This window comes from Magnolia sinica, chromosome 13 (genome assembly GCF_029962835.1).
Source record: "Magnolia sinica isolate HGM2019 chromosome 13, MsV1, whole genome shotgun sequence".
Lineage (NCBI taxonomy): Eukaryota > Viridiplantae > Streptophyta > Magnoliopsida > Magnoliales > Magnoliaceae > Magnolia > Magnolia sinica.
The window spans coordinates 26,705,124-26,725,124 of NC_080585.1; the positions used below are offsets into that span (position 1 = coordinate 26,705,124).

Consider the following 20,001-nt stretch of genomic DNA (forward strand, 5'->3'; position numbering starts at 1 on the left):
GAATTCTTCTATGAAATCCCGAATGGTCAAAAGAGAATTCTCCTTCACTTTCGAGGCTTTAGGGTGGTCTCTGGTGCCATAGGGGCAATGATTATTTTTTTACTATCTTTGACAAATATGTAGACATTATCTCGTCCACGATGGGTCGCATCACGGTCCGATTGCCAGGGTCGACCAAGTAGCATATGACAAGCTTTCATGTCGACCACGTCACAAAGTATTTGATCTTTGTAATTTTTACCAATTGAAAACGAGATAGTGCATTGTTTAGTTACTTTGGTCTCGTTCACCTTTTTTATCCAGCCAATTGATTACGAGGAAAGATGCTTCATCGTTGGTAGCTGCAACTTGTCCACCATCACTCTTGAGACGATGTTCTCGCTACTACCACTGTTTATGATCACATCACAGACCTTTTCGTTGACAGTGCACCGAGTACGAAATATATTGTGTCGCTGTGGATGTAATTCCTTTTGTGGGGCATACAGTAATCGCCTGACAACTAGAAATTCACCATGTTCCTCGACCGTCACTTCATCGTCACCTGCTATTTCTTCAGTGGTTTGTTCATGTTCATCAAAGCCATGGTCTTCTTCTGCAGCCTCATCTTCAGTGCCCCCTTCATTTATAGTCAAGTGTGCTGCGGGACGTTGAGGACAAGTGTTTGATAAGTGGCCTGGTTGGCCACAGTGGTAACAATTGTTCAACCTTGGCCGAGCATAAGGATTTGGAATCCTACTCGGACTCGCTTGTGGGTGCCGCACGTTGAGGTCCGGATGAGCCACTCCCCGTATCACGGTTGCGTTGTAGAAAGTTGAGGTACGGATCTTTTCCTCGTGGCAAAGACCGGATCTGCGTGGGACCCGTCCATGGGGGTCGATTTGAAGGATATGGACGAGCAGAGATCTTGCAAGTTGTGTTTCTGCCCTACCCCCCAATTGAACTACTTCATCCACGGTCCCGACCTAGGTACATCCGAACTTGGTCTTGAATTGTTGGCCGCAACCCACCTATAAATCGTGCCACCTTCTCTGACTCAGTTCTGACAGATCGTTTCGTGTAGTCAACCGTTGGAATTCTTCGATGTAGTCAGTGACTATTCGATTTTCTTGTCTGCAATTTTGATATTGTTTGGAATAATATCTGCTCATAATCACCGGGGAGAAATTGTGATCGAAGAAGACGCCTCATCCGTGGCTATGATGAGATGGATGCCTTGTTCGAGGCTCGTGAAAGTTGTAATTGTTCCTACCATGCGGAAGCACCCGATTTTAATTTAAACGCTACTAAATTTACCATTTTATGATCTGGCACGTCTATGTAATTAAAATATCTCTCTACTTTGGCTAGCCAATCGAGAAAATTTTCTATACGTAATAAACCGTTAAAACTAGGAAGTTCACCTTACCTCGATATTCTCTTTCAACACGATCTAGATGATCACTTCCATGGATTGGTCGTCCGAGCAAAACCCTCATTAAGGTCCTCGCCGCTAGAACTTGAATCATCCGGTGTAGCCTACGGTTTGCCACTAGTAGTGCTCTACGAAAATCGGGGTTGTGTCGTGACAACCATGGGTGGTGGAGCACCGCCAGGGCTCGGGCGGAAGTAGCGCATCCGCAAGACGGCCGAGGGTTACCTACAGCCCGCATGGTCAACTGACTCTTCTGGTGGAAAACTTTCATTCTTTCCGAAAGATAACGAATCTCTAGATCACCGTCTACGGATTTTGATTCATACCTTCATTGTTTGCCATCGCCCAAGGGGAATCCTCGCTCTAATACCAATTGATGCAGGGATGAACGTGATGAGGATAACTACTCCGAATCCACGGAGCTTCTCTGGACTCCTCACAGAGACTTCTTGAATCCACAAGGAAAGAAAGCAAAAAATAGAAATAAATTCTAATAAATTTGAAATTGATTAATTCCTGAATAAAAACGAGTTCACAACCCTTTAAATAGGGGTAGCAAGCAATGGGAAAGAAATTAGAATCAAACTACAACTCAAACTCTTAGAATCCATGACTTACTATTTATAGACGGCCGTGATGTCTACTAGTGCGCAAGGTTTTGGCCAAAAATAGTAAGTGTCCTATTTGGCTTCACCAAACTGTTCTCCTAATTATTCTAAGCTCTTTTCACGTTGGGCGCAACTTCTAAAGCCCGACGGCTGAAGAGTTATAATCAAACTAAAACTTATTATTTATAGTAAAAACGAAATTAAAACAGGAAAATGACCTTCGATTCAGGAGTTTTTCGCAATTTCGGGCTGTGCAACCCGGCATAGCAGGGTTGGTTGACTAAAGTAGCTCGTTCTACCCCAAAATCATATATTTTACGTCAGATAACTCATTCCGGATTGTAAGATACACTCGATCTAAGGTCCGATGGTCCAAATTACTTCTGTCGTCGACCGGACCTTTTCTGATCCATCTTGGCCATGAAACTGTCCGCGACCCGCTAAATTTCGCTTGTTAGATATGGAATTTACAAATTATTTTAAATTTATTTACATGTAAAATAATATTTTTATCTTTTACACCGTGGCAACCAAGTGATGTACTTGTCACTTTTTCATTGAGACATGTTTGGATTTCTGACCCAAGCAATCACCATCTAGAATTGCATAGATGTATATCAAACCTGGACCCTTCAATTGACATGTCATCTCCTAAATTGATCAGAGCCTCCAATCCTCACCCCTTCGGTCAGCCCAAATAGAGTTCAAAGGCATCCAACTACTGCAAAATTCGGACCAGCTCTTATCAGAGAAGCGATCTATGCATTGGACGGTTCAGATGGACGAGCAATGGGACAAATCACCGCACGTTGAACATTAGATTAAAATAAAAATAAAATAAAGAGAGAGATAAAGGAGACAGTGCTCCCACTTTGACGGTCCAATTAATCATCTGAAGCGTCTACTAAGTCCAGAACGCATTTCATGGATTACCATGCAAAAATCACACTGATCGGATAATCATATCCGATCTTGATTTGGCTTTATTTAATATAGCCATCCTTTTTCTAAGCTATGGATGGGATGGCTACGATTGCCTAAATAAAATGTTTATTTAGAATCACAGGCAATCCATGGTGGGTTCTAACAAATAGATGGATTAAACTTTTAATTAGATTATTTTTTTTTGTAAACGATATTGACCGTCCAAATTTAGGATCATTGATCAAATGGTTATTATATGTAAATCAATATGTATGTTCCATGGAAGAACATAAAACATGCGATGGACCCAATGAACGATATAGATCAATGTATTGGACGGTCTAGATGTCCTAATACAACTAGGAGCACTATAACTTACAGTGCTCTGAGAGCACTGGAGCATTTCTCAAATATAAGATTTATGCGCAGTGCATAAGAATCGAGTGGATGAGAGCTGCAAAGAGCAGAAGCATGGCAACAGCTCTTCCTCTCTCCCCGCCAACTTCTATTTCCTCTCTCTCCACTTCTACTTCTCCCTCTCCAAATCTCCCTATCTTTAGGTAAAATCCTCAACAGCTACTCTCTCTCTCTCTCTCTCTCTGTCTCTCTCTCTCTCTCTCTCTCTCTCTCTCACACACACACACACACAGAGTCAGTCTCTGTAGTTATAGTGCAAACGAGTGGTGTAGGCCCCACCGTGATCTTTTGATGACATCCATCCGGACCATCATGCACGCCATCCCTCATTTGGATAAGGGCCCAAAAATCAGGCCAATCCATGACTTAGATGGGCCACACGGGCAGGAACAGTTGAGAGGGGGAGGGTTGTCTTCTCAAGTTTCCACTATGGTGTGTCCCACCTCAGTCATATGATATTTGGATCCATGGCCAAACATTGGAGGGCCTGCGTGATGGTCGGACTGGATTTCATCACATCATGGTTGGGCCCATAGAGGTCGTTTGCACTTGATCATTTTCCATAATCTTCTTCTTTTTCTCTCTCCAGACACTATACTCAAAGTTCTACAAAAAGAAGAAAATGTAGATTTTCAAGCAGAATCCTTCCCATTTTGGCGTCGTCTTTGCAACCCATTTCGGATAACAGTTGTCGGATGCAGAGAAGGGATTTGATGCTCTTCTCTTCAGCTTCTCTTATATTCCCATTTCCTGGTAATCTAATTCGACCCCATTCTCCATAACCTTTTCTTTATAGCTTTAATTCTCTTATTTTTATGAGTTGGGTTTTGATTGGAGAGAGATGTTGCAGTGCACTCAGAGCACTATAAGTTATAGTGTCCAATCCATTAATCTAGACTTTTAATTGGGTTCAGCGTACATTTCATGGACTATCACGCAAATATGTACCATTTGATCAATGGTCTTTAATATGGACAGTCAACCTAATTTACACGAAAGTAGGTCCAAGCAAGAATTTGAGCCATCTATTTGTTATGGCCTTTCATGGATTGCTTATGATTCTAAACAATCACTTTTGTGAAGCAATGGTAACCATCCCATCCATGGCTTTGAAAATGGATGGCTGTGGAAAATAAGGCAAATCGAAGGTGGATTCGATCATATGATCAGTAAGATTTTTATGTGATAGCCCATGAATTTTTTTATGGACTTAATGGACAGTTCAGATTTGTTGACTGGACCGGACTGTCCTAGTGAGCCAATGCAACTAGGAGCACTGGAGCATTTCTTTTGACTGGAATGTTATAAAATGATAGATGAGTTATATGATGCATTGATGCTCAAGCTGTATATGACGCTTGATATGCAGACACTCAGAAATCGTACACATGGCACAAGCTAACTCAAACAAAACCGACTAGATTGTGTTGACCATTGTCGCCATGTCAGAATCCCAAGATCAGTTGATGAACAATTTGTAGAAATAGGACAGTAGGATAATTTTCAATTTTCACCGTCCAATTAATGTTCGCCAATCCAATAGGTAGATAATAAAATAAGCCTAATTGTTGGTTCATGATACATCTACACTGGGTACCATAATTTGAACTGTTTAATTTGACTACTTGTATTGTATGCCATGTGTGCAATTTTTAAGTGCCCTTGTATCATCCATCGCACTCTGCCAGAGTATCGTAGTCTTTCTAAAAATGATATGGGTCTTCAGTTCTTGATTGGACAAGATAAAAAGGTGTTGAATTCTGATTATTTGGGACATGGGTTTTCTTTATTTTGGATAAAAATGATACTACGCTGAAGAGTGATTGGTAGACGTTCGATGAAGTGCTCTTCACATAACATGCATGTCAAACATGTTTATTGATTGGAGCCTTTGATCCGATGGGTCATCATATGTATGGGCCATGGCCTGAAAATCATGTTCATTGGACAATCATGGCCGTCTGATAGTTATGACCTTTTCATGTTGACTATTGGCCCGTGCTCATTTTTGCTCTTCACTTGCAGCCATTGGTCAGATGTCTGCGATTGTCTAATTGCGTTAATTCTGGGGGATGGCTGAGCAAATCAAAGGTTCAGATTGCTGTGATCATGTGCCATGTGTATGGTGAAGATGATTTCTGTTCTCTTCATGAAACTGATCATTGTAGTATTCTTCCTTTAAATAAGAGGACCTTGATGGGGTCTGAGTCCCAACTCAACAGAAAGCACTCTTTATGGCAAGGTGCGATGATTCATATACTTGCAGACGGCCACTGTCCAGTTGGCATATGTGCACCTCAATCCAAACTATCCAAACTGTTACCCCGATGTGAGGAATAACCAAAAGAATCAACACTAAACTGATGATCATAACTGGCTGATTGGTGGAAAGTCAATGGTTAAATGAAAAAAAAAGGCCAATGGACCGAATTCAGCAAACAAATGCCCCTGACCACAGGTTAGGCTCGTCCAATCAACTGATTTTATGGCTGTGCCCCATCTACAGTGGGCCTACTATTTGATCAGTTTGAATTTAGGCATGAATATTCCATGCGTACGCTGGCTGAGTGCATACTAATGTTTGATGTTTCTCTTACTTCGATGGTGCATCAAATAGTTCTGCTTTTAGATAAACATGTTGCTAATAAGGATATTGATTTGGTTGAACTCATTTACACCACATGTATTGGACATGTGGATGCTTCAATCATCAATATGTTCTGTGCATTCAGTTTAAGCCCATTCTTCATTGGGCCTCTATGCCAAAATCACACTGTTCGGTAGATCCGAACCATCTAATCAGTGGCTTGCAGAATTGGTGGTCTAGATTAGCTATAATGGGGCCAGTCATCAATCTGGAACATCCATCCCATGGACTGTGCCTTGGATTGCCCGTGCTATCAAGAATCACCTCAATACAATGATCCTTTTATACTAATGGGGCCTACAAAAGGGTGGTTATAATTATATTGTATAGCAAGCAAATGTTCAGCTTGTCAGATTGATACGATTATAGCATAATGTTCCACAGAGAAGGGAACTGGATTCATTGCCCATTCTAGATCAACAATCGCACTGTCCAATCCTTTACATTTGAGTTGCACAATAATATTGTGCAAGTGAGTTTCTTCACATCTCATCATTTCTTTAAGAAGATTAATGAATTTAATTAATATTTTGTAGTGAAACTAAATAATTAGTAGTCGTAAACCCACAACTGATTGATACCAGTAGATGAAGGAAGTTTAGTGGGTTCTTTCATTTACATATTTCTCCAAACCTTTTTCTCTTGTATACTTGGTTTACCATGATTTGGTGCAAATGAATTGCACATAATCTTATAAGTTTAGGGAATTTAATTAATATTGCATAATACAAATTATTGATTAATGCCATGCTCTTCAAAAAAATAAAAATAAATATTGATTAATAAATCTGAGATACTCGGGTTTTCTGTTATGAAGAGTGGGCCCTTGGTTTGGCAATCCAGACCAAATGACCTTTTGCCTTCCACCCACCCAATGTTCGAAATATCAGTATCATGTTACATATCGCATTCTTGGGCTACGGATATGTATCGGTTATCGCACGAGATATATCGGTTGTATTGTGTAATGTATCGCTGTTGTTGAAAACATGGGGAAACATTGGGAAATTGGTTGAATTTTTCAATGAAACTTCGGTGATTGTTAAAAAAGACATCAATACACACTTATAAATCAATACATTACAAAAAATAAGTACACATAATAGGTTTTCTTTCTATGGGGTCCTAATTTATGCGTTATCTAACTGAATTGATGCAAGTATATTCAATGTCTATTCATATAATTTATAAATGTAAGAAGATATGTGGAAACACAAGTGATGCATTTAAAAGCAAAAGAAGAATCACTAGATTAGGTTATATACACGCTTGATTTGATGCTTGGACACAAAGATTGCAAACGATTTGCGAGAAATTGAGAAATTTTCTGCAACTCGGCCCATGTCCTCCAAATCTCGAAATTGAAGTTCCCAATCCATGATTTTTAATGCAAAACATGAAAAATCACGGATTTGTAACAATTTGACACTAATTTAACATTATTTACAGAAAATAAAAGGAACAAAATTCGAAAATGCTCACTAGATCGAACATGTGGGATATATCGCACTACTTGTGCATTTCGTATCGCACTGGTGGGATACAAGACATATCGTGGGATATATTGGCCGATATCATCAATATTTAAAACACTGCTTCCACCATGTATGGACCATGCTCCAAAAATCCCCCTAGCTAACAATCTTGGGACTTTTTTAGTTGAATTTGGATCATTGCTATATTTACCTTCTTAATCATCTATGTATAGGCTGCAAATGGATAGGTTATAATTGCTTGATTGGGGACATTTTGTGGGCATGGTCCATCAATGGTGTGATGCAAGAGACTAGTGGTTTGGATTGGCAAACTATGGTCCCTTGTTGTTAGAATTGAAAACCTTAATATATGTGGTACCAGTACCACCATAACTTGTTCTGGTACAGGGCTATTGTGGGGCCCACATGTCTATGCATCTTATCAGCTCTGTCCATTGTGTTAGCCCTCTAATTTTCATTGTAGGGTGCAAAAATCAAGCCCATCCAAAACTCAGGTGGGCAACACCATAGGGAACAATGCCAAATCATGGCTAAAGCATCTAAATTCACATGTTGTGGCCCACCTGAGTTTTGGAATGGCTTGATTTTTGGCATCCCTTCATCCTAGAGGGGCGTGTTTGATGAATTGCTTGTATAAAGTATACACAATAAGGTGGGTCCCACAAACCTTTAAGGAGGTTTTATTTGTTAGGAGTACCGTCCCAACCATGGCCTGTGGTGTGGCCCACCTGAGTTTCTGTTTGGGCTGATTTTTGGCCCATGACCTAACATCGAAGAGCAACCCCAATGGGCTGGGAGGATCTGATGCACACATCAGGTGGGTCCTGCAATAGACTGGTATCACCACAAGCTGTGGTGATATTGGTTGAATGTGAGCATTTCGCTCATTGTGGTGGTATTGGTACAATGTGAGCATTTTCCTCATATATATGTTTATGTATGTGTGTCTCTTATTGTATATTTTAATTGTGCCTAATGAGCTGTCTCATTGCATGCAATAAACGTTAACTGCTTGCAAAATTTCCTTTCAAGATAATGTGCAATAGTTAGCATAAAGTACAGTGTTGGGCATCATTTGTCACATTTGACTGGTGTTTGGTAAAAAATGTATCAGTGGGCTCCTTGCTATTTTGTGAAGCACATTACTCAAGCATGATCTTTCATGCTCAAACATGCTTGTTTAACACTACATGCTCTGGAAATCTACTATTCAAAATGTCTCCCTTTGTGGGCAACATGCAGTCGTTGTGCAAAGTTGAAGTGTGGAGCTTGACAATGTTGGCATGTGAGCATCTAGTGCCAAACGACATATTTCCCTTTGTAGCTAGCATGCAATAGTTGTAGTGTGGGGTCCACATCACATCAACTATTCATACGTGGGTGCTTCATACTTGGCAGTTTGCCCGGCAATTGTGCCTCCATGACCCTATTTTGCATGCTCGCTCCTTGGGGCATGCATGTAATAGTTGGACGGGGAGTTGATGTTGAGTGGGATTATCTTGGCATTTGCGTGGTGTCAACATAAGCCTTTGCCTTGGTTGTTTCAAGATGTGGGTAAAAGCGGAGGGTTGATGTTTTGGGGTAGCCAATTGTGAAACTTCTGCCGGTCTCCCACTTAGAAGACACACCCAAGTTGGAGGGAGAAGGCTAAGATTTGTTTTTCGTAGATGGTTTGATTGATCTTCCACTTATATTTTCTTTTCTTAAATCTTGCAGCTTCGGTTGGTGCAGTTGGGACGGATGGAGAGATAAAAATGGCTTTACTAGTTGATGACATAAATGCATATTCTTTTCAGTATCCGGTGGAGTTGCCATCAAAGAAGTTTGTCTTCAAATGGTACATGAGCTTCTGTATTGAAGTGAATCTCCGACTTTGAAATCCCTTTTGTAGTTGGTAATTTTCATCTCTTGCAACTGCATGAATTCAAAATTCATGGTGTTATGAGTTGGTAGATGTTATTTGTAATGTGATTGATGAACTTGAGAAATGGAGTATGGAAGTAAACTCCATTTAAAGTGTCATTCACATTCTTTAACTCAGTGTTCGAAATATCGGTATCGCGTTATGTATCGCGTCAATGTTATACACATATGTATCGGTTATCGCACAGGATATATCGTTTGTATTGGATAATTTATCGCACTTTTTGGGAAACATGGTGAAACATTGGGAAAATGGTTGAAGTTTTCAATGAAACTTCAAGGATTGTTAAAAAAATACCTTAATACATACTTTTAAATCATAACATCTCAAAAAAGAAGTGCACATAGTAGGTTTCCTTTGTATATGGTCTTAAGCTATACGCTGTCTAACTGAACTAATGTATCTAGATTCAAATTGAATGCATAACGTTTAGAGGTATGTGATGATTATTTCATCAAACAATCATAAATAGTATGAAATTAGTCTCAATCGACAGCTGGTTAAAGGGAAATTTTGAAAAAAAAAACAAATATTTTAATAAATTTTAATTAAAAATCACATTACAAATATCATCTACCAACTCATAACAGCATGAATTCAAAATTCATGGTGTTATGAGTTGGTAGATGATATTTGTAATGTGATTGATGAACTTGAGAAATGGAGTATGGAAGTAAACTCCATTTAAAGTGTCATTCATGTTCTTTAACTCAGTGTTCGAAATATCGGTATCGCATTACTTATCGCATTCATGAGATACAAATACGTATCGGTTATCGCATAGGACATATTGTTTGTATCGGATAATTTATCGCACTTTTTGGGAAACATGGTGAAACATTGGGAAAATGGTTGAAGTTTTCAATGAAACTTCAAGGATTGTTAAAAAAAGACATTAGTACATACTTTAAATCATAACATCTCAAAAAAGAAGTGCACATAATAGGTTTCCTTTGTATAGGGTCTTAAGCCATGTGTTGTCTGACTGAACTAATGTATCTAGATTCAAATTGAATGCATAACGTTTAGAGGTATGTGATGATTATTTCATCAAACAATCCTAAATATTTTGAAATTAGTCTCAATTGACAGCTGGTTAAAGGGAAATTTCAAAAAAAAAAAAAAAAATATTTTAATAAATTTCAAAATAATTTTTAATTAAAAATCTTTTTTATTTTTCTAAAATTGACAAGGACTTAACAAATCAGTAGATCATCCCTTATACATGCTTGATTTCATGTTTAGAGTGCAACATTACAAGCAATTTGGGAGAAATTAGGGAAATTTCTCCAAATTTCCCCAAATCAGACCACTTGCACTCAAATTTCAAAAGTAGATTGTATGTGATGATCATTTCATCAAGTACTTCGAAATTAGTCTCAATTGGCAGCTGGTTGAAGTAATTATTATTATTATTTAAATGGAGAATATGAAGAACCAATGGATATCGAAATCAAAGCTCTAAGTCCATGATTTTTTTTTAGCAAAACATAAAGAACCAATGGATTTGTAACCATTTGATATTGGTTTAACATAATTTCAATAAATCTCACATGCTCGGCGGATTGAACATGTGGGATATATTGGCACTACTAGTGCATTTTGTATCTCGAAGGTGGGATACAAGATATATCGTGGGATATATCAGCTGATGTTATCGATATTTAAAACAGTGCTTTAACTAAGTTTATTATTATTATTTAGATCTCGTAGTTAAGTTGCACATCTGTTTCCTACATTTATGCTTATGGAACTAAACATTGCCTTCTTTGAACATACATTGAGATGTTCTTGGAGGTTTGTATTTGAAGATGGGGTTGTGTCTATTGATTCAACCACTCTTAATTTGGGTAGCTTAGAGAGATTTGTATGCCTGACTGTAGCTTCCTGCAACTTTTCCTTCTAGGTATCTCTCTGTTTTAAAGCTGCATTGTAGCAACTAGAGGGCCTTTTGTTTTGGAGTGGCACAAGTAGCGGAGTATTTCAAATTGCATAGTGAGCAGCATATGTTATTTGATTGACATAGCAGATCTTTGGTGTTTTGAAGCATGAAACCTCATGGATCTTCAAAAAGATTGGATATCATAGCCTTGTTGTGATGCAAGTACAATACCCTCAATCTTCAGGATCATACTGTTTTCCTTGCCCATCATTTTTCAATTATTTTTGGCAGTTGCCTTTTGGTTTCTTTCAATTGCTTCTAAACTTTTCATGATCTCCTTATTCATCATCATCATCATCATCATCTGAGCCTTATCCCCACTAATTGGGGTGGGCCAGACAAATCCTCTTCTGCCATTTCACTCCATCTTGGAACGCCATGTTAAGATTCATGAGAAAAGGATATCAAAAAAGTTTTACGCTGGCTGCCTACTGATATAACCCTCTACCGCTCTTGAGACTGTCGATGATAGCACGAACGCTCACACTGGTGGAGTCTTCCATGATCTTGTAATCTTTTTATTTTTCATATGTTATTCTCATTTTCCTTTTCTTGACAAAGCATTTCTGTTTGTGTTGTAAAAATCTATGTTGTTTGTGTGATGAAAATCCTAAAACATAATAAAACAACATATAATTTTATGAACTATATAGACAAATTGGTTTGACTATTCTACTTATTGACCTAGGGAATTTACCTTTTTCTTAAGTCCAACATGGAAGTAGTGCGATGGTAAGTCGGTGCTTAGACCCTTAGTATGAATTGTAAGGAACCTGCTACTTAGTTATTTCCACTTTATTTGACTTGTAATTGCAATTCAATTTGATAGTGCATGCAACACACCCTTACTTTCTTGCTTCCAAACTCTCCACATGATCGTATGTGTGCTTCAGCATGTTAGGAAGTCTTCCGAAAACTGTGACATGAATTTTACTACACAACATATACAAACTACAATTTCTTTTAGCTCCATGTTTTCTTTTCCCCTTCCTTTTATCCTTGACTTCTTTCATCTTTTTGAAGGGTGGAATCCAGAAAACCAGAACGCTATTCATCTGCTGCACCACTATCCCGTAAGTTTATTGTATTCCACTTCATTTTAATTACTCTCATTTGGACGTGTGTGCTGCACTTACCTTTTGAAATGTTATAAGCAATTTTATCCCCTGAATGTAAAAATCATAAGAAAATAGTTTATTCCATTTTCTGAACTCTCCGCGTGATGGTTACATGTAGTTCGAGAGGAATGCTAATATCACATGCACAATATCACACCCAAATATCACATACACTGGGACATGTGGCACATGCAAGCTGCATCCGAAGCACTCATTTATTATTATTATTATTTTTTGGGGTGGGTGTGATCATGTATGGGCCAAATCCCAAGATCACACCATATGACAGTAACTGACTGCTTTAGAGGACTTCATTCAGTTGAATGTAAATGGTTTATGACTTTTCCCTGCTTACAGTTCCTTTTACCCCCAAAACTCTGAATGGTTAGGACTGCTATTTGCATGATTTTGGGGATGGTCCATCATGAGGCAGCTGGATGAGCCATCCGGGTGTTGTACCTGCCAATGGAGTTTCTGTGATACTCTCCTTGTGAGATTAGCATGCTCCTATTATTGATGTCATGTCATTGTTCGCTTGGAAAACAAAGATTTAGAAGCAACTCAGTTACTGATTGAGCAACGGTTGCATGTAAATTGTAATACAGCTGATGCACGCCAGCGCATTGTGTCTGAGCGAGTTGACATGATCGATAATGTCGTCATCTCTGTTTCGGTAACCCCGATGCAATTTACTACTTTTAAGGAACCTCTGTCAGGTCTTGGTTTCAAGGATTATGACTTTTGACTTTCTGGGGTGCAGATAGGCCCTCCCAATTCACGCTTTTTAACATCAATGGACAAGAGTACATGGAATGCAAAAGATGTCGCAGATTCTGTTTTGTCTGACAAGTCTGCATTGGTATTTTCCTCCACCTTTGCCTTATGCAACATAGAAGTTCATGGGACTGATAAATTTGCCTTGCTGCAATTGATCATGGGGAATGTTATTTCCTCCCCAAAACTGACACACACACAAGCAGATACATACATACATACGTACGCGCGCACACACACACATATATGTATAGATATGTATGTAGATATATACGTATGTATGTAGATGTATATATTGTATAGAGACACGCACACGCATATACAGTAATACACATATGTATGTAGATATACATATACAATATACATCTTGTATATATATACATCACACACACACACACACATATATATATTATACGTATGTATGTATATTATATATATGTATGTATGTATACACACTTATATGCATATGCATATGTATATTGATATAAATGTACACACACACACATGTTTACACGTGTGTGTGTGTGGGTGCACATGTGCGTGCGTGCGTGCATATATATGTATAAATGGTAAAGGATGTATATTAAAATGATAAACAAAAATACAACTGCACTGTACAAAGAGAAACAGAAAGTGACAGAGGCTCTCAACCCTTCAAACACGAGCTTCTATTTGTTCATAAGTACAACCCTTGGATAAAGGAAAGGCTGAGGTCCAATTTATAATGAACTCTTTAGCTTTGTGGAAACCCCAACCCGACCCGGGGATTCAGATACGTTTTTGTAGATTCTGCTATTTCTTTCTTTCCATAAAGCTCATATTGATGCCAATAGAGCTAATCTCAAGATGTCTTTTTCTTATAAGAAATATCCCCTTCCTAGGGATCACCAATGGCACGACTGATTCTGGAATTGCCCATTCTACCCCAAAACAGCTCTAACATAAACCTCCAACTGACAACTGCAACCTCACACTGAATCAGAAGATGACTGCTAGTCTCCTTGTACTTCATGCACATCCTACAGATGTTTGTAATAGTCATCTTTCTTTTTCAGAGCTGATCCAATGAAACTGGTATCTCCATGCTCTTGGGGTTATTCGGTCCAAGGTATTCCGTAATGGTAACAGTGGCCGTAATGGCCACCACCGTTATCTTTAGATACAGGCTGTAGTGGCTGTTACAGTCTCTCTTTCTCTAATTGAAAAAAAAGCCCAAAAAACCTGTATCGGCCCTGTAATGGATCGTTATGGGGCTGTTACAGCCTTTACGGGAAGCGTAATGGGTTGTTACGGGTCATTTTTTTTTTTCTGTAACGGCCGTTACAACCCCGTAATGTGTAACGGTTGCCACCGTTACCTTTACGTAATGGCCTTCATGGCCCTGTAATGGCTGTTATGAAACACTATGATTCAGTCACAATAAGGTTTTCTACGAGTGCCTTCAAATCCCCACAAAGACCAAATTGCACTCATGAAGGTGGAACTGGCAATTTAGGGGTGGAAAATATCAGTTCTGTTGATTGTTTGTCACACTTCACTTGGTTCACAATTTCACGTTTGCCTGCTCCACATGGATCCGATGGAAATGATAACAAGCCAGTCCATAGCTGAAGTTCTGAAGACATGATATGTCTACCTGTATACATTTATAGGCATGCATAATGTCATGCATGCATGGATTGGTACTTTCATGCATGCTATGTATCTGTGAAACTCAGTACTACTTTGAATTTGGATATGCTGTTCTACCATTGGAGAATGCTGTTAAATTCATCTTATGAGGGGAAGTACCTGTGCAGCGTGTCACCACCAGTCAGCGTTTGGCTGAGAGTTCTGTTCTTGATGCGCATTCCAGCAACGTAAGCTGACATATGATTTTGTTTTCCTTTTGTCCTTGTTCTGTTAATTAATCCTAGGAGGTGGTCTACAATACTCGGGCTGAGTGTTTACATTATGTTCGGGTATTCAGTTTTTACAAATGGGCCCATATTTCAAAGATCCCTGCCGTTGATTATGATTGGTCCCACCATGGATGGTCTGTGCACCAAAAATCCTTTATATTGGAAGGCATCTTTCAAGGAATCTCCGGCCTTGTTCAATGTGGACCATTATCGTCTCTCTCTCTCTCTCTCTCTTGGACAAATTGAAAGCTTAGGATTGTTCCATCTTGGATATATTTGTTGCATGGGCCATCCAGAGTGGGTCCACATTATCAACAGTTTGGATCACCGAACCATGGGCTAAACTCTTGACCCACATTATCAACAGTTTGGATCACCGAACCATGGGCCAAACTCTTGACCCGAGCATCATATAATACATTTTAATCCTAGATGGTAGACTTTCTCTAATATCGTGCACTGCAAAAATTATTACCATGGGTTTCATTTTGTGGTGAGTACTGTGATCAACACATGCAGTGAACCTTTTGTTGTCATGCGCAGTTTGACGGAGAGCCTTACTGGTACTATGAGTATCTTGTTCGAAAATCACCTACAAAATCTGTGAGTGTTTTCTTTTTCTCTATGAATTGCAGCTGTGGTGATTCACTCTATCACAATTTGTATGATTTTTCCCCCTTGTGTCTGCTCAGTGATTGATTTCCATGTTTTAATTTTGAAAAATACGTTTAGATTTCAATTTGCTGATGTGTAATAATACCGGATATAATGCCTGATAGTTCTCCTTCAATGATCCTTGTTTTGGAACTAATGCAGGCCCAAGAACCAAACCTTTTTCGGCATTATATAGCTTCAACTGCTGAGCGAGATGGTAAGACCTAGCTCCACATATGTTTCCCGTCAACAATACTGTGGCCTTGTGTTACTTGGACATCTGGTGTTGCTGTTAGATACGGACATGAGGTGTGAGAAATTGTGACCTTGGAAACTTGACAGATCGAAACAGCCCTATGATCATATGGTAGTATTGAATACATAGTTCAATATAACGGGGCGTGCTTTGGTGGTACCGGACCACTGTAAGCTATGGTGGTACTGGCAGAAGTGGGGCCTACTTGATGTATTCACAGCGTCTGACCTGTCCATCAGATGAGTCGCTTCATGTTACCTTCAGGGCCTGAAAATGAACCCAAAAGGAAACTCCTGTGGGCCACATAACAGGTATAAGTCGAGAGGGGATGCCCACCCTTGATTTGCGTGGGCCCACAATATTGTGCATATGGAACCCAGGCCGTCCAGACCTTTCACCTGCCATGCTTGAAGGGTCAGGAAAAACATTAGGCTGTTGTGGAACTCAGGTGGGCCCTGGTGAGAATCAAAGGTTGGTGTCTCCTCCCACCTTGTTCCCCGTGCTGTGTCTGACCAGAGGTTTGGACTGAGTGATTTTCAGGCCCTGGGGTTAAGTGGACGCACCTGACAGACAGGTTGGAGGTGATACATACATCACGTGGGCCCCATATCTTTCTGATACCACCATAAGCTTCTGGTGCTATCGGTACCACTGGAGCGCACCTCTTATATAAACACACAATATATAAACTTGGAAAAGTATATGAACGTACATTAAATATATATAATTGGCATATGAAGGATATTTATAAACAAGGATAAAGAGAGATGCTATCACGATGTGTGCTTTGTAGAACTTCTATTAGGTGTGGTCTCTACTGTGCATGTGACAAATGTTTGTGGTGATTGGGAACCTTCATCTTGTGCACCACCATGTTGATGGGCTATACCACTGGACGTTCCTGTCCATTTGATCTTTGTGATTTTGCTTGTTGAATGTGGAGTGTCAGTCTCTCTTTTTTTTTTCTTTGCTCTACTTTGAGTTAGCCATCCATTTCAGGTCACTGATGGAATGATTACCAATTGGCTTGCTTTTTTGGGTTATATTTCCTCTGAAGCATGTATGATGTCTAACATAGCAAATTCTTGTAAAGACAGTGCTTCGTCCATCTGCACAAGCCATTGAAGAGACATTTCGCAGCACACGTGAGATCTGGGCCACTCGTCAGGTGGATCCTTGCATAAAGCGTTCCAGGCCAAAAATAAGGCTGGCCACTCAAAAGGTGGGGCACAAATGATGAAAAGGGGATGGTTAGAAATAGACAACCAGTGATCTATTTTTGAACATACATGTGTTGCCCCTCTGATGAGTGAACCAACATGATTTTTGAGCAGCATGTATTCGTGGTGAGACTCACCTGATAGGTGGCCCGAATCTCACATGTGTCATGTTTACATGTGCCTGCATCTCTTCATGCTTTCTTCACTTTGCATATCTGATTTGAGAATTGATTGTCCATTTCACATAGTTGTGAATTTTATTTTGAAAATTGTGTTCTTAATTAATTCAGTTAAAACTTGAGACTGATGATAAAATGGAAGTGGTCTTTATCAAATGCATATTAACCATCTTTTCTAATCAGCAGAACATTCTTACCGTTTAGTGCAGTTTCAAACATTATTACAATTGTTACTTGTCGGAGTGGAAATTGATTAAGCCTTTCAGAAAAAAGAAAAAGGGAGGGAGAATAGAAATTGATTAAAGAAACTGAGAACCCCTTTTCATGCTTTAACATCATTTCTATCTTACAAGTTGATTTTCTGTGTAGTTCTTAGTTATGTGTCCTTCATGCTTTAGGAGCATGCTAATGATAATCTTCATTGCAGGTTATTTGTACTCTTTGAATGCTTCTACCCTTGGCAAGCAGTGGAACTTTGTAAGTTTCTAATCTTTCAGTTTCATGCACTTTTTTTTTTTCTTTTCTTTTCATGAGCTTGTTAGTTTACGAGGAACTTGATAAGTGTAATGATTACCTTTTCCAGAACTGTTTACTTATGGATTTCATTTTTACGGTCATGTCTGATCATGTTTGTTTCACAGGTGGAAATCCCAAATTCCTTCAACAGTGGTTAAGGCTAATTATTTCTTTATGGAATCCATTGTTTTCCCGTGCAATTCAAACAGTAGAAGATGTCAAATTAAGGGAAACCATTTTCTTTCACGTGGATTCCTCGTATCTGAACAAACTGTCTATTGTTCCAAGTGTTTTCAGCTTCGAAAGAATTCTTTCCAGATCACACCATACCATAATTACTCTTCTCAAAATGACAGATTTCACAGTATAATGACATATTTCATAGAAATATTAATTATTAAATTTAAGTTTTTGAACGGTCCGTACACGTTGTTCAGCTACCCATTTATGGTGTGTTTGGATGCACTATCAAATTTAATTGCAACTTAGCATTACTCAAGCAAAGAAAGTTTGAGCTCCAAATTGGAGTTATGTTATTTTCAAGTTGAACTCAAAAGAAACACAATTGCAACTCTAGGGCTATTTCCTACATTATGAATATTCTCTGAACTATTTGGATTGTGACTTTCTATCAGACATAGTTGATACTGCAATTTTAATGTCTAAAAAAATGGTGCTGTAATGGAGTAAAACACAGCATGCTCGAGAGTTGAGACTGTTAAACATGCATGTGTAGTTCAGAATATCCCGGACATTTGCCTGATCAGCCCATTTGGAATAAAGAAGGATAGATCCTTGAACTGAGAATATGCCGAGTTTACTTGGGTTTTCAGTTTGTACAACTAGGGCTCATTGTTCAGTGATCCAGAGCATTGGTCTTATGAAGTGCTTCGAATGGACCGTGCCTGAAAAACTTTGGATTAGATCCAGCTGAGACACCAATTTGGGTTTTCTTTTTTAGTTAAATCTGGTCTGTTGCTGCATTCCCTTCTTAATTGTCTATTTTCAGGGCACAAATTGAGAAGTTGGGTTGTCCTATCAAGGAGATTTTCATGGTATGATCCATCCAGGGTGGGTCCTAAAACACCAATCATCTGGATCACTGACCATGGGCCTCACTCTACAAAATATGAAATGCTCGAGTATATTGTGCAATTTTGGTACATGCAATTTATGAGCATTTGTCTATTGCCTAACAAGAAAATGCATTATTTTTGTGATACAGATGGGGCCTTTCTTAGAGAAAACAGTGGCTTCATTTCGCCTTCTTCCTCCCACAGACAGCTATGTCCCTCCATATAAAGATCCTTGGAGATTTTGGTGATTGAGTATTTCCCATTTTTTAAAGAGGAATATTTCTCAGTTTGTAATATGTTAATCAATCCATTGGTATTATATCCTCAGTTATGCAATTTTATTATTTGTTGGAGAGAAAATTGAAGTTTCAAGTGATCCACAATTAGGTGGGTATCATGTTTGAAAGGGCTAGACCAGTTGTAAATTGTCACCTCTTATCCTTGTGGGAAATGAAAATCTGGACTATCCAGCTCATGGCTATGTTATTGGAGTATAGCATCAAATTCACATTAACTGAGTGATCTTATCCATCTGATTTTGCTAGTTGAACGCTTGACTGATTTATTTTATAAACTGCCCATTTGGTACCCGACCAACTGGATGGCTGCGATTGTTCTCTCTGTTTGATGCACAGACTACACTCCTTCCAAAGTGGACTGTATGAACTGGATTGTCTGGATTGACATACAAGTATGTGTACACTGGATGAGGCATTACAATTTACTAGATGGTGGTGAAGCATCACCAAGGTCTGGTCAAATAGGGTCAACTTCTGAAATGACCTAGAGCTGTTGATGGGCTGGGTAACCCCAACGGCGTTTTGTAGCCCAAAACATTATTAGGCTGCAGTTGGGTTCACTTGCTAGCCATGGGCTGGGTTGACCGGTCACAGAACTGGGGGGGCTCAGCTTGGCCCTTGTCACGGTTGCACGAC

General features: G+C 39.1%; 1 protein-coding gene across 1 annotated transcript; it reads left to right on the plus strand.

Annotated features, from left to right (window-relative positions):
* Positions 1-3,352: 3,352 nt before the first annotated feature.
* LOC131223342 (psbP domain-containing protein 5, chloroplastic) lies at positions 3,353-19,478 on the plus strand. The gene is made up of 11 exons (XM_058218723.1): positions 3,353-3,506; positions 3,953-4,116; positions 9,223-9,343; positions 12,396-12,445; positions 13,096-13,163; positions 13,251-13,349; positions 15,064-15,123; positions 15,709-15,768; positions 15,982-16,036; positions 17,902-17,951; positions 19,216-19,478. Exons 1-11 carry the CDS (start codon positions 3,394-3,396, stop codon positions 19,312-19,314), a joined length of 939 nt encoding a protein of 312 aa, XP_058074706.1. The 5' UTR covers positions 3,353-3,393; the 3' UTR covers positions 19,315-19,478.
* Positions 19,479-20,001: the final 523 nt, after the last annotated feature.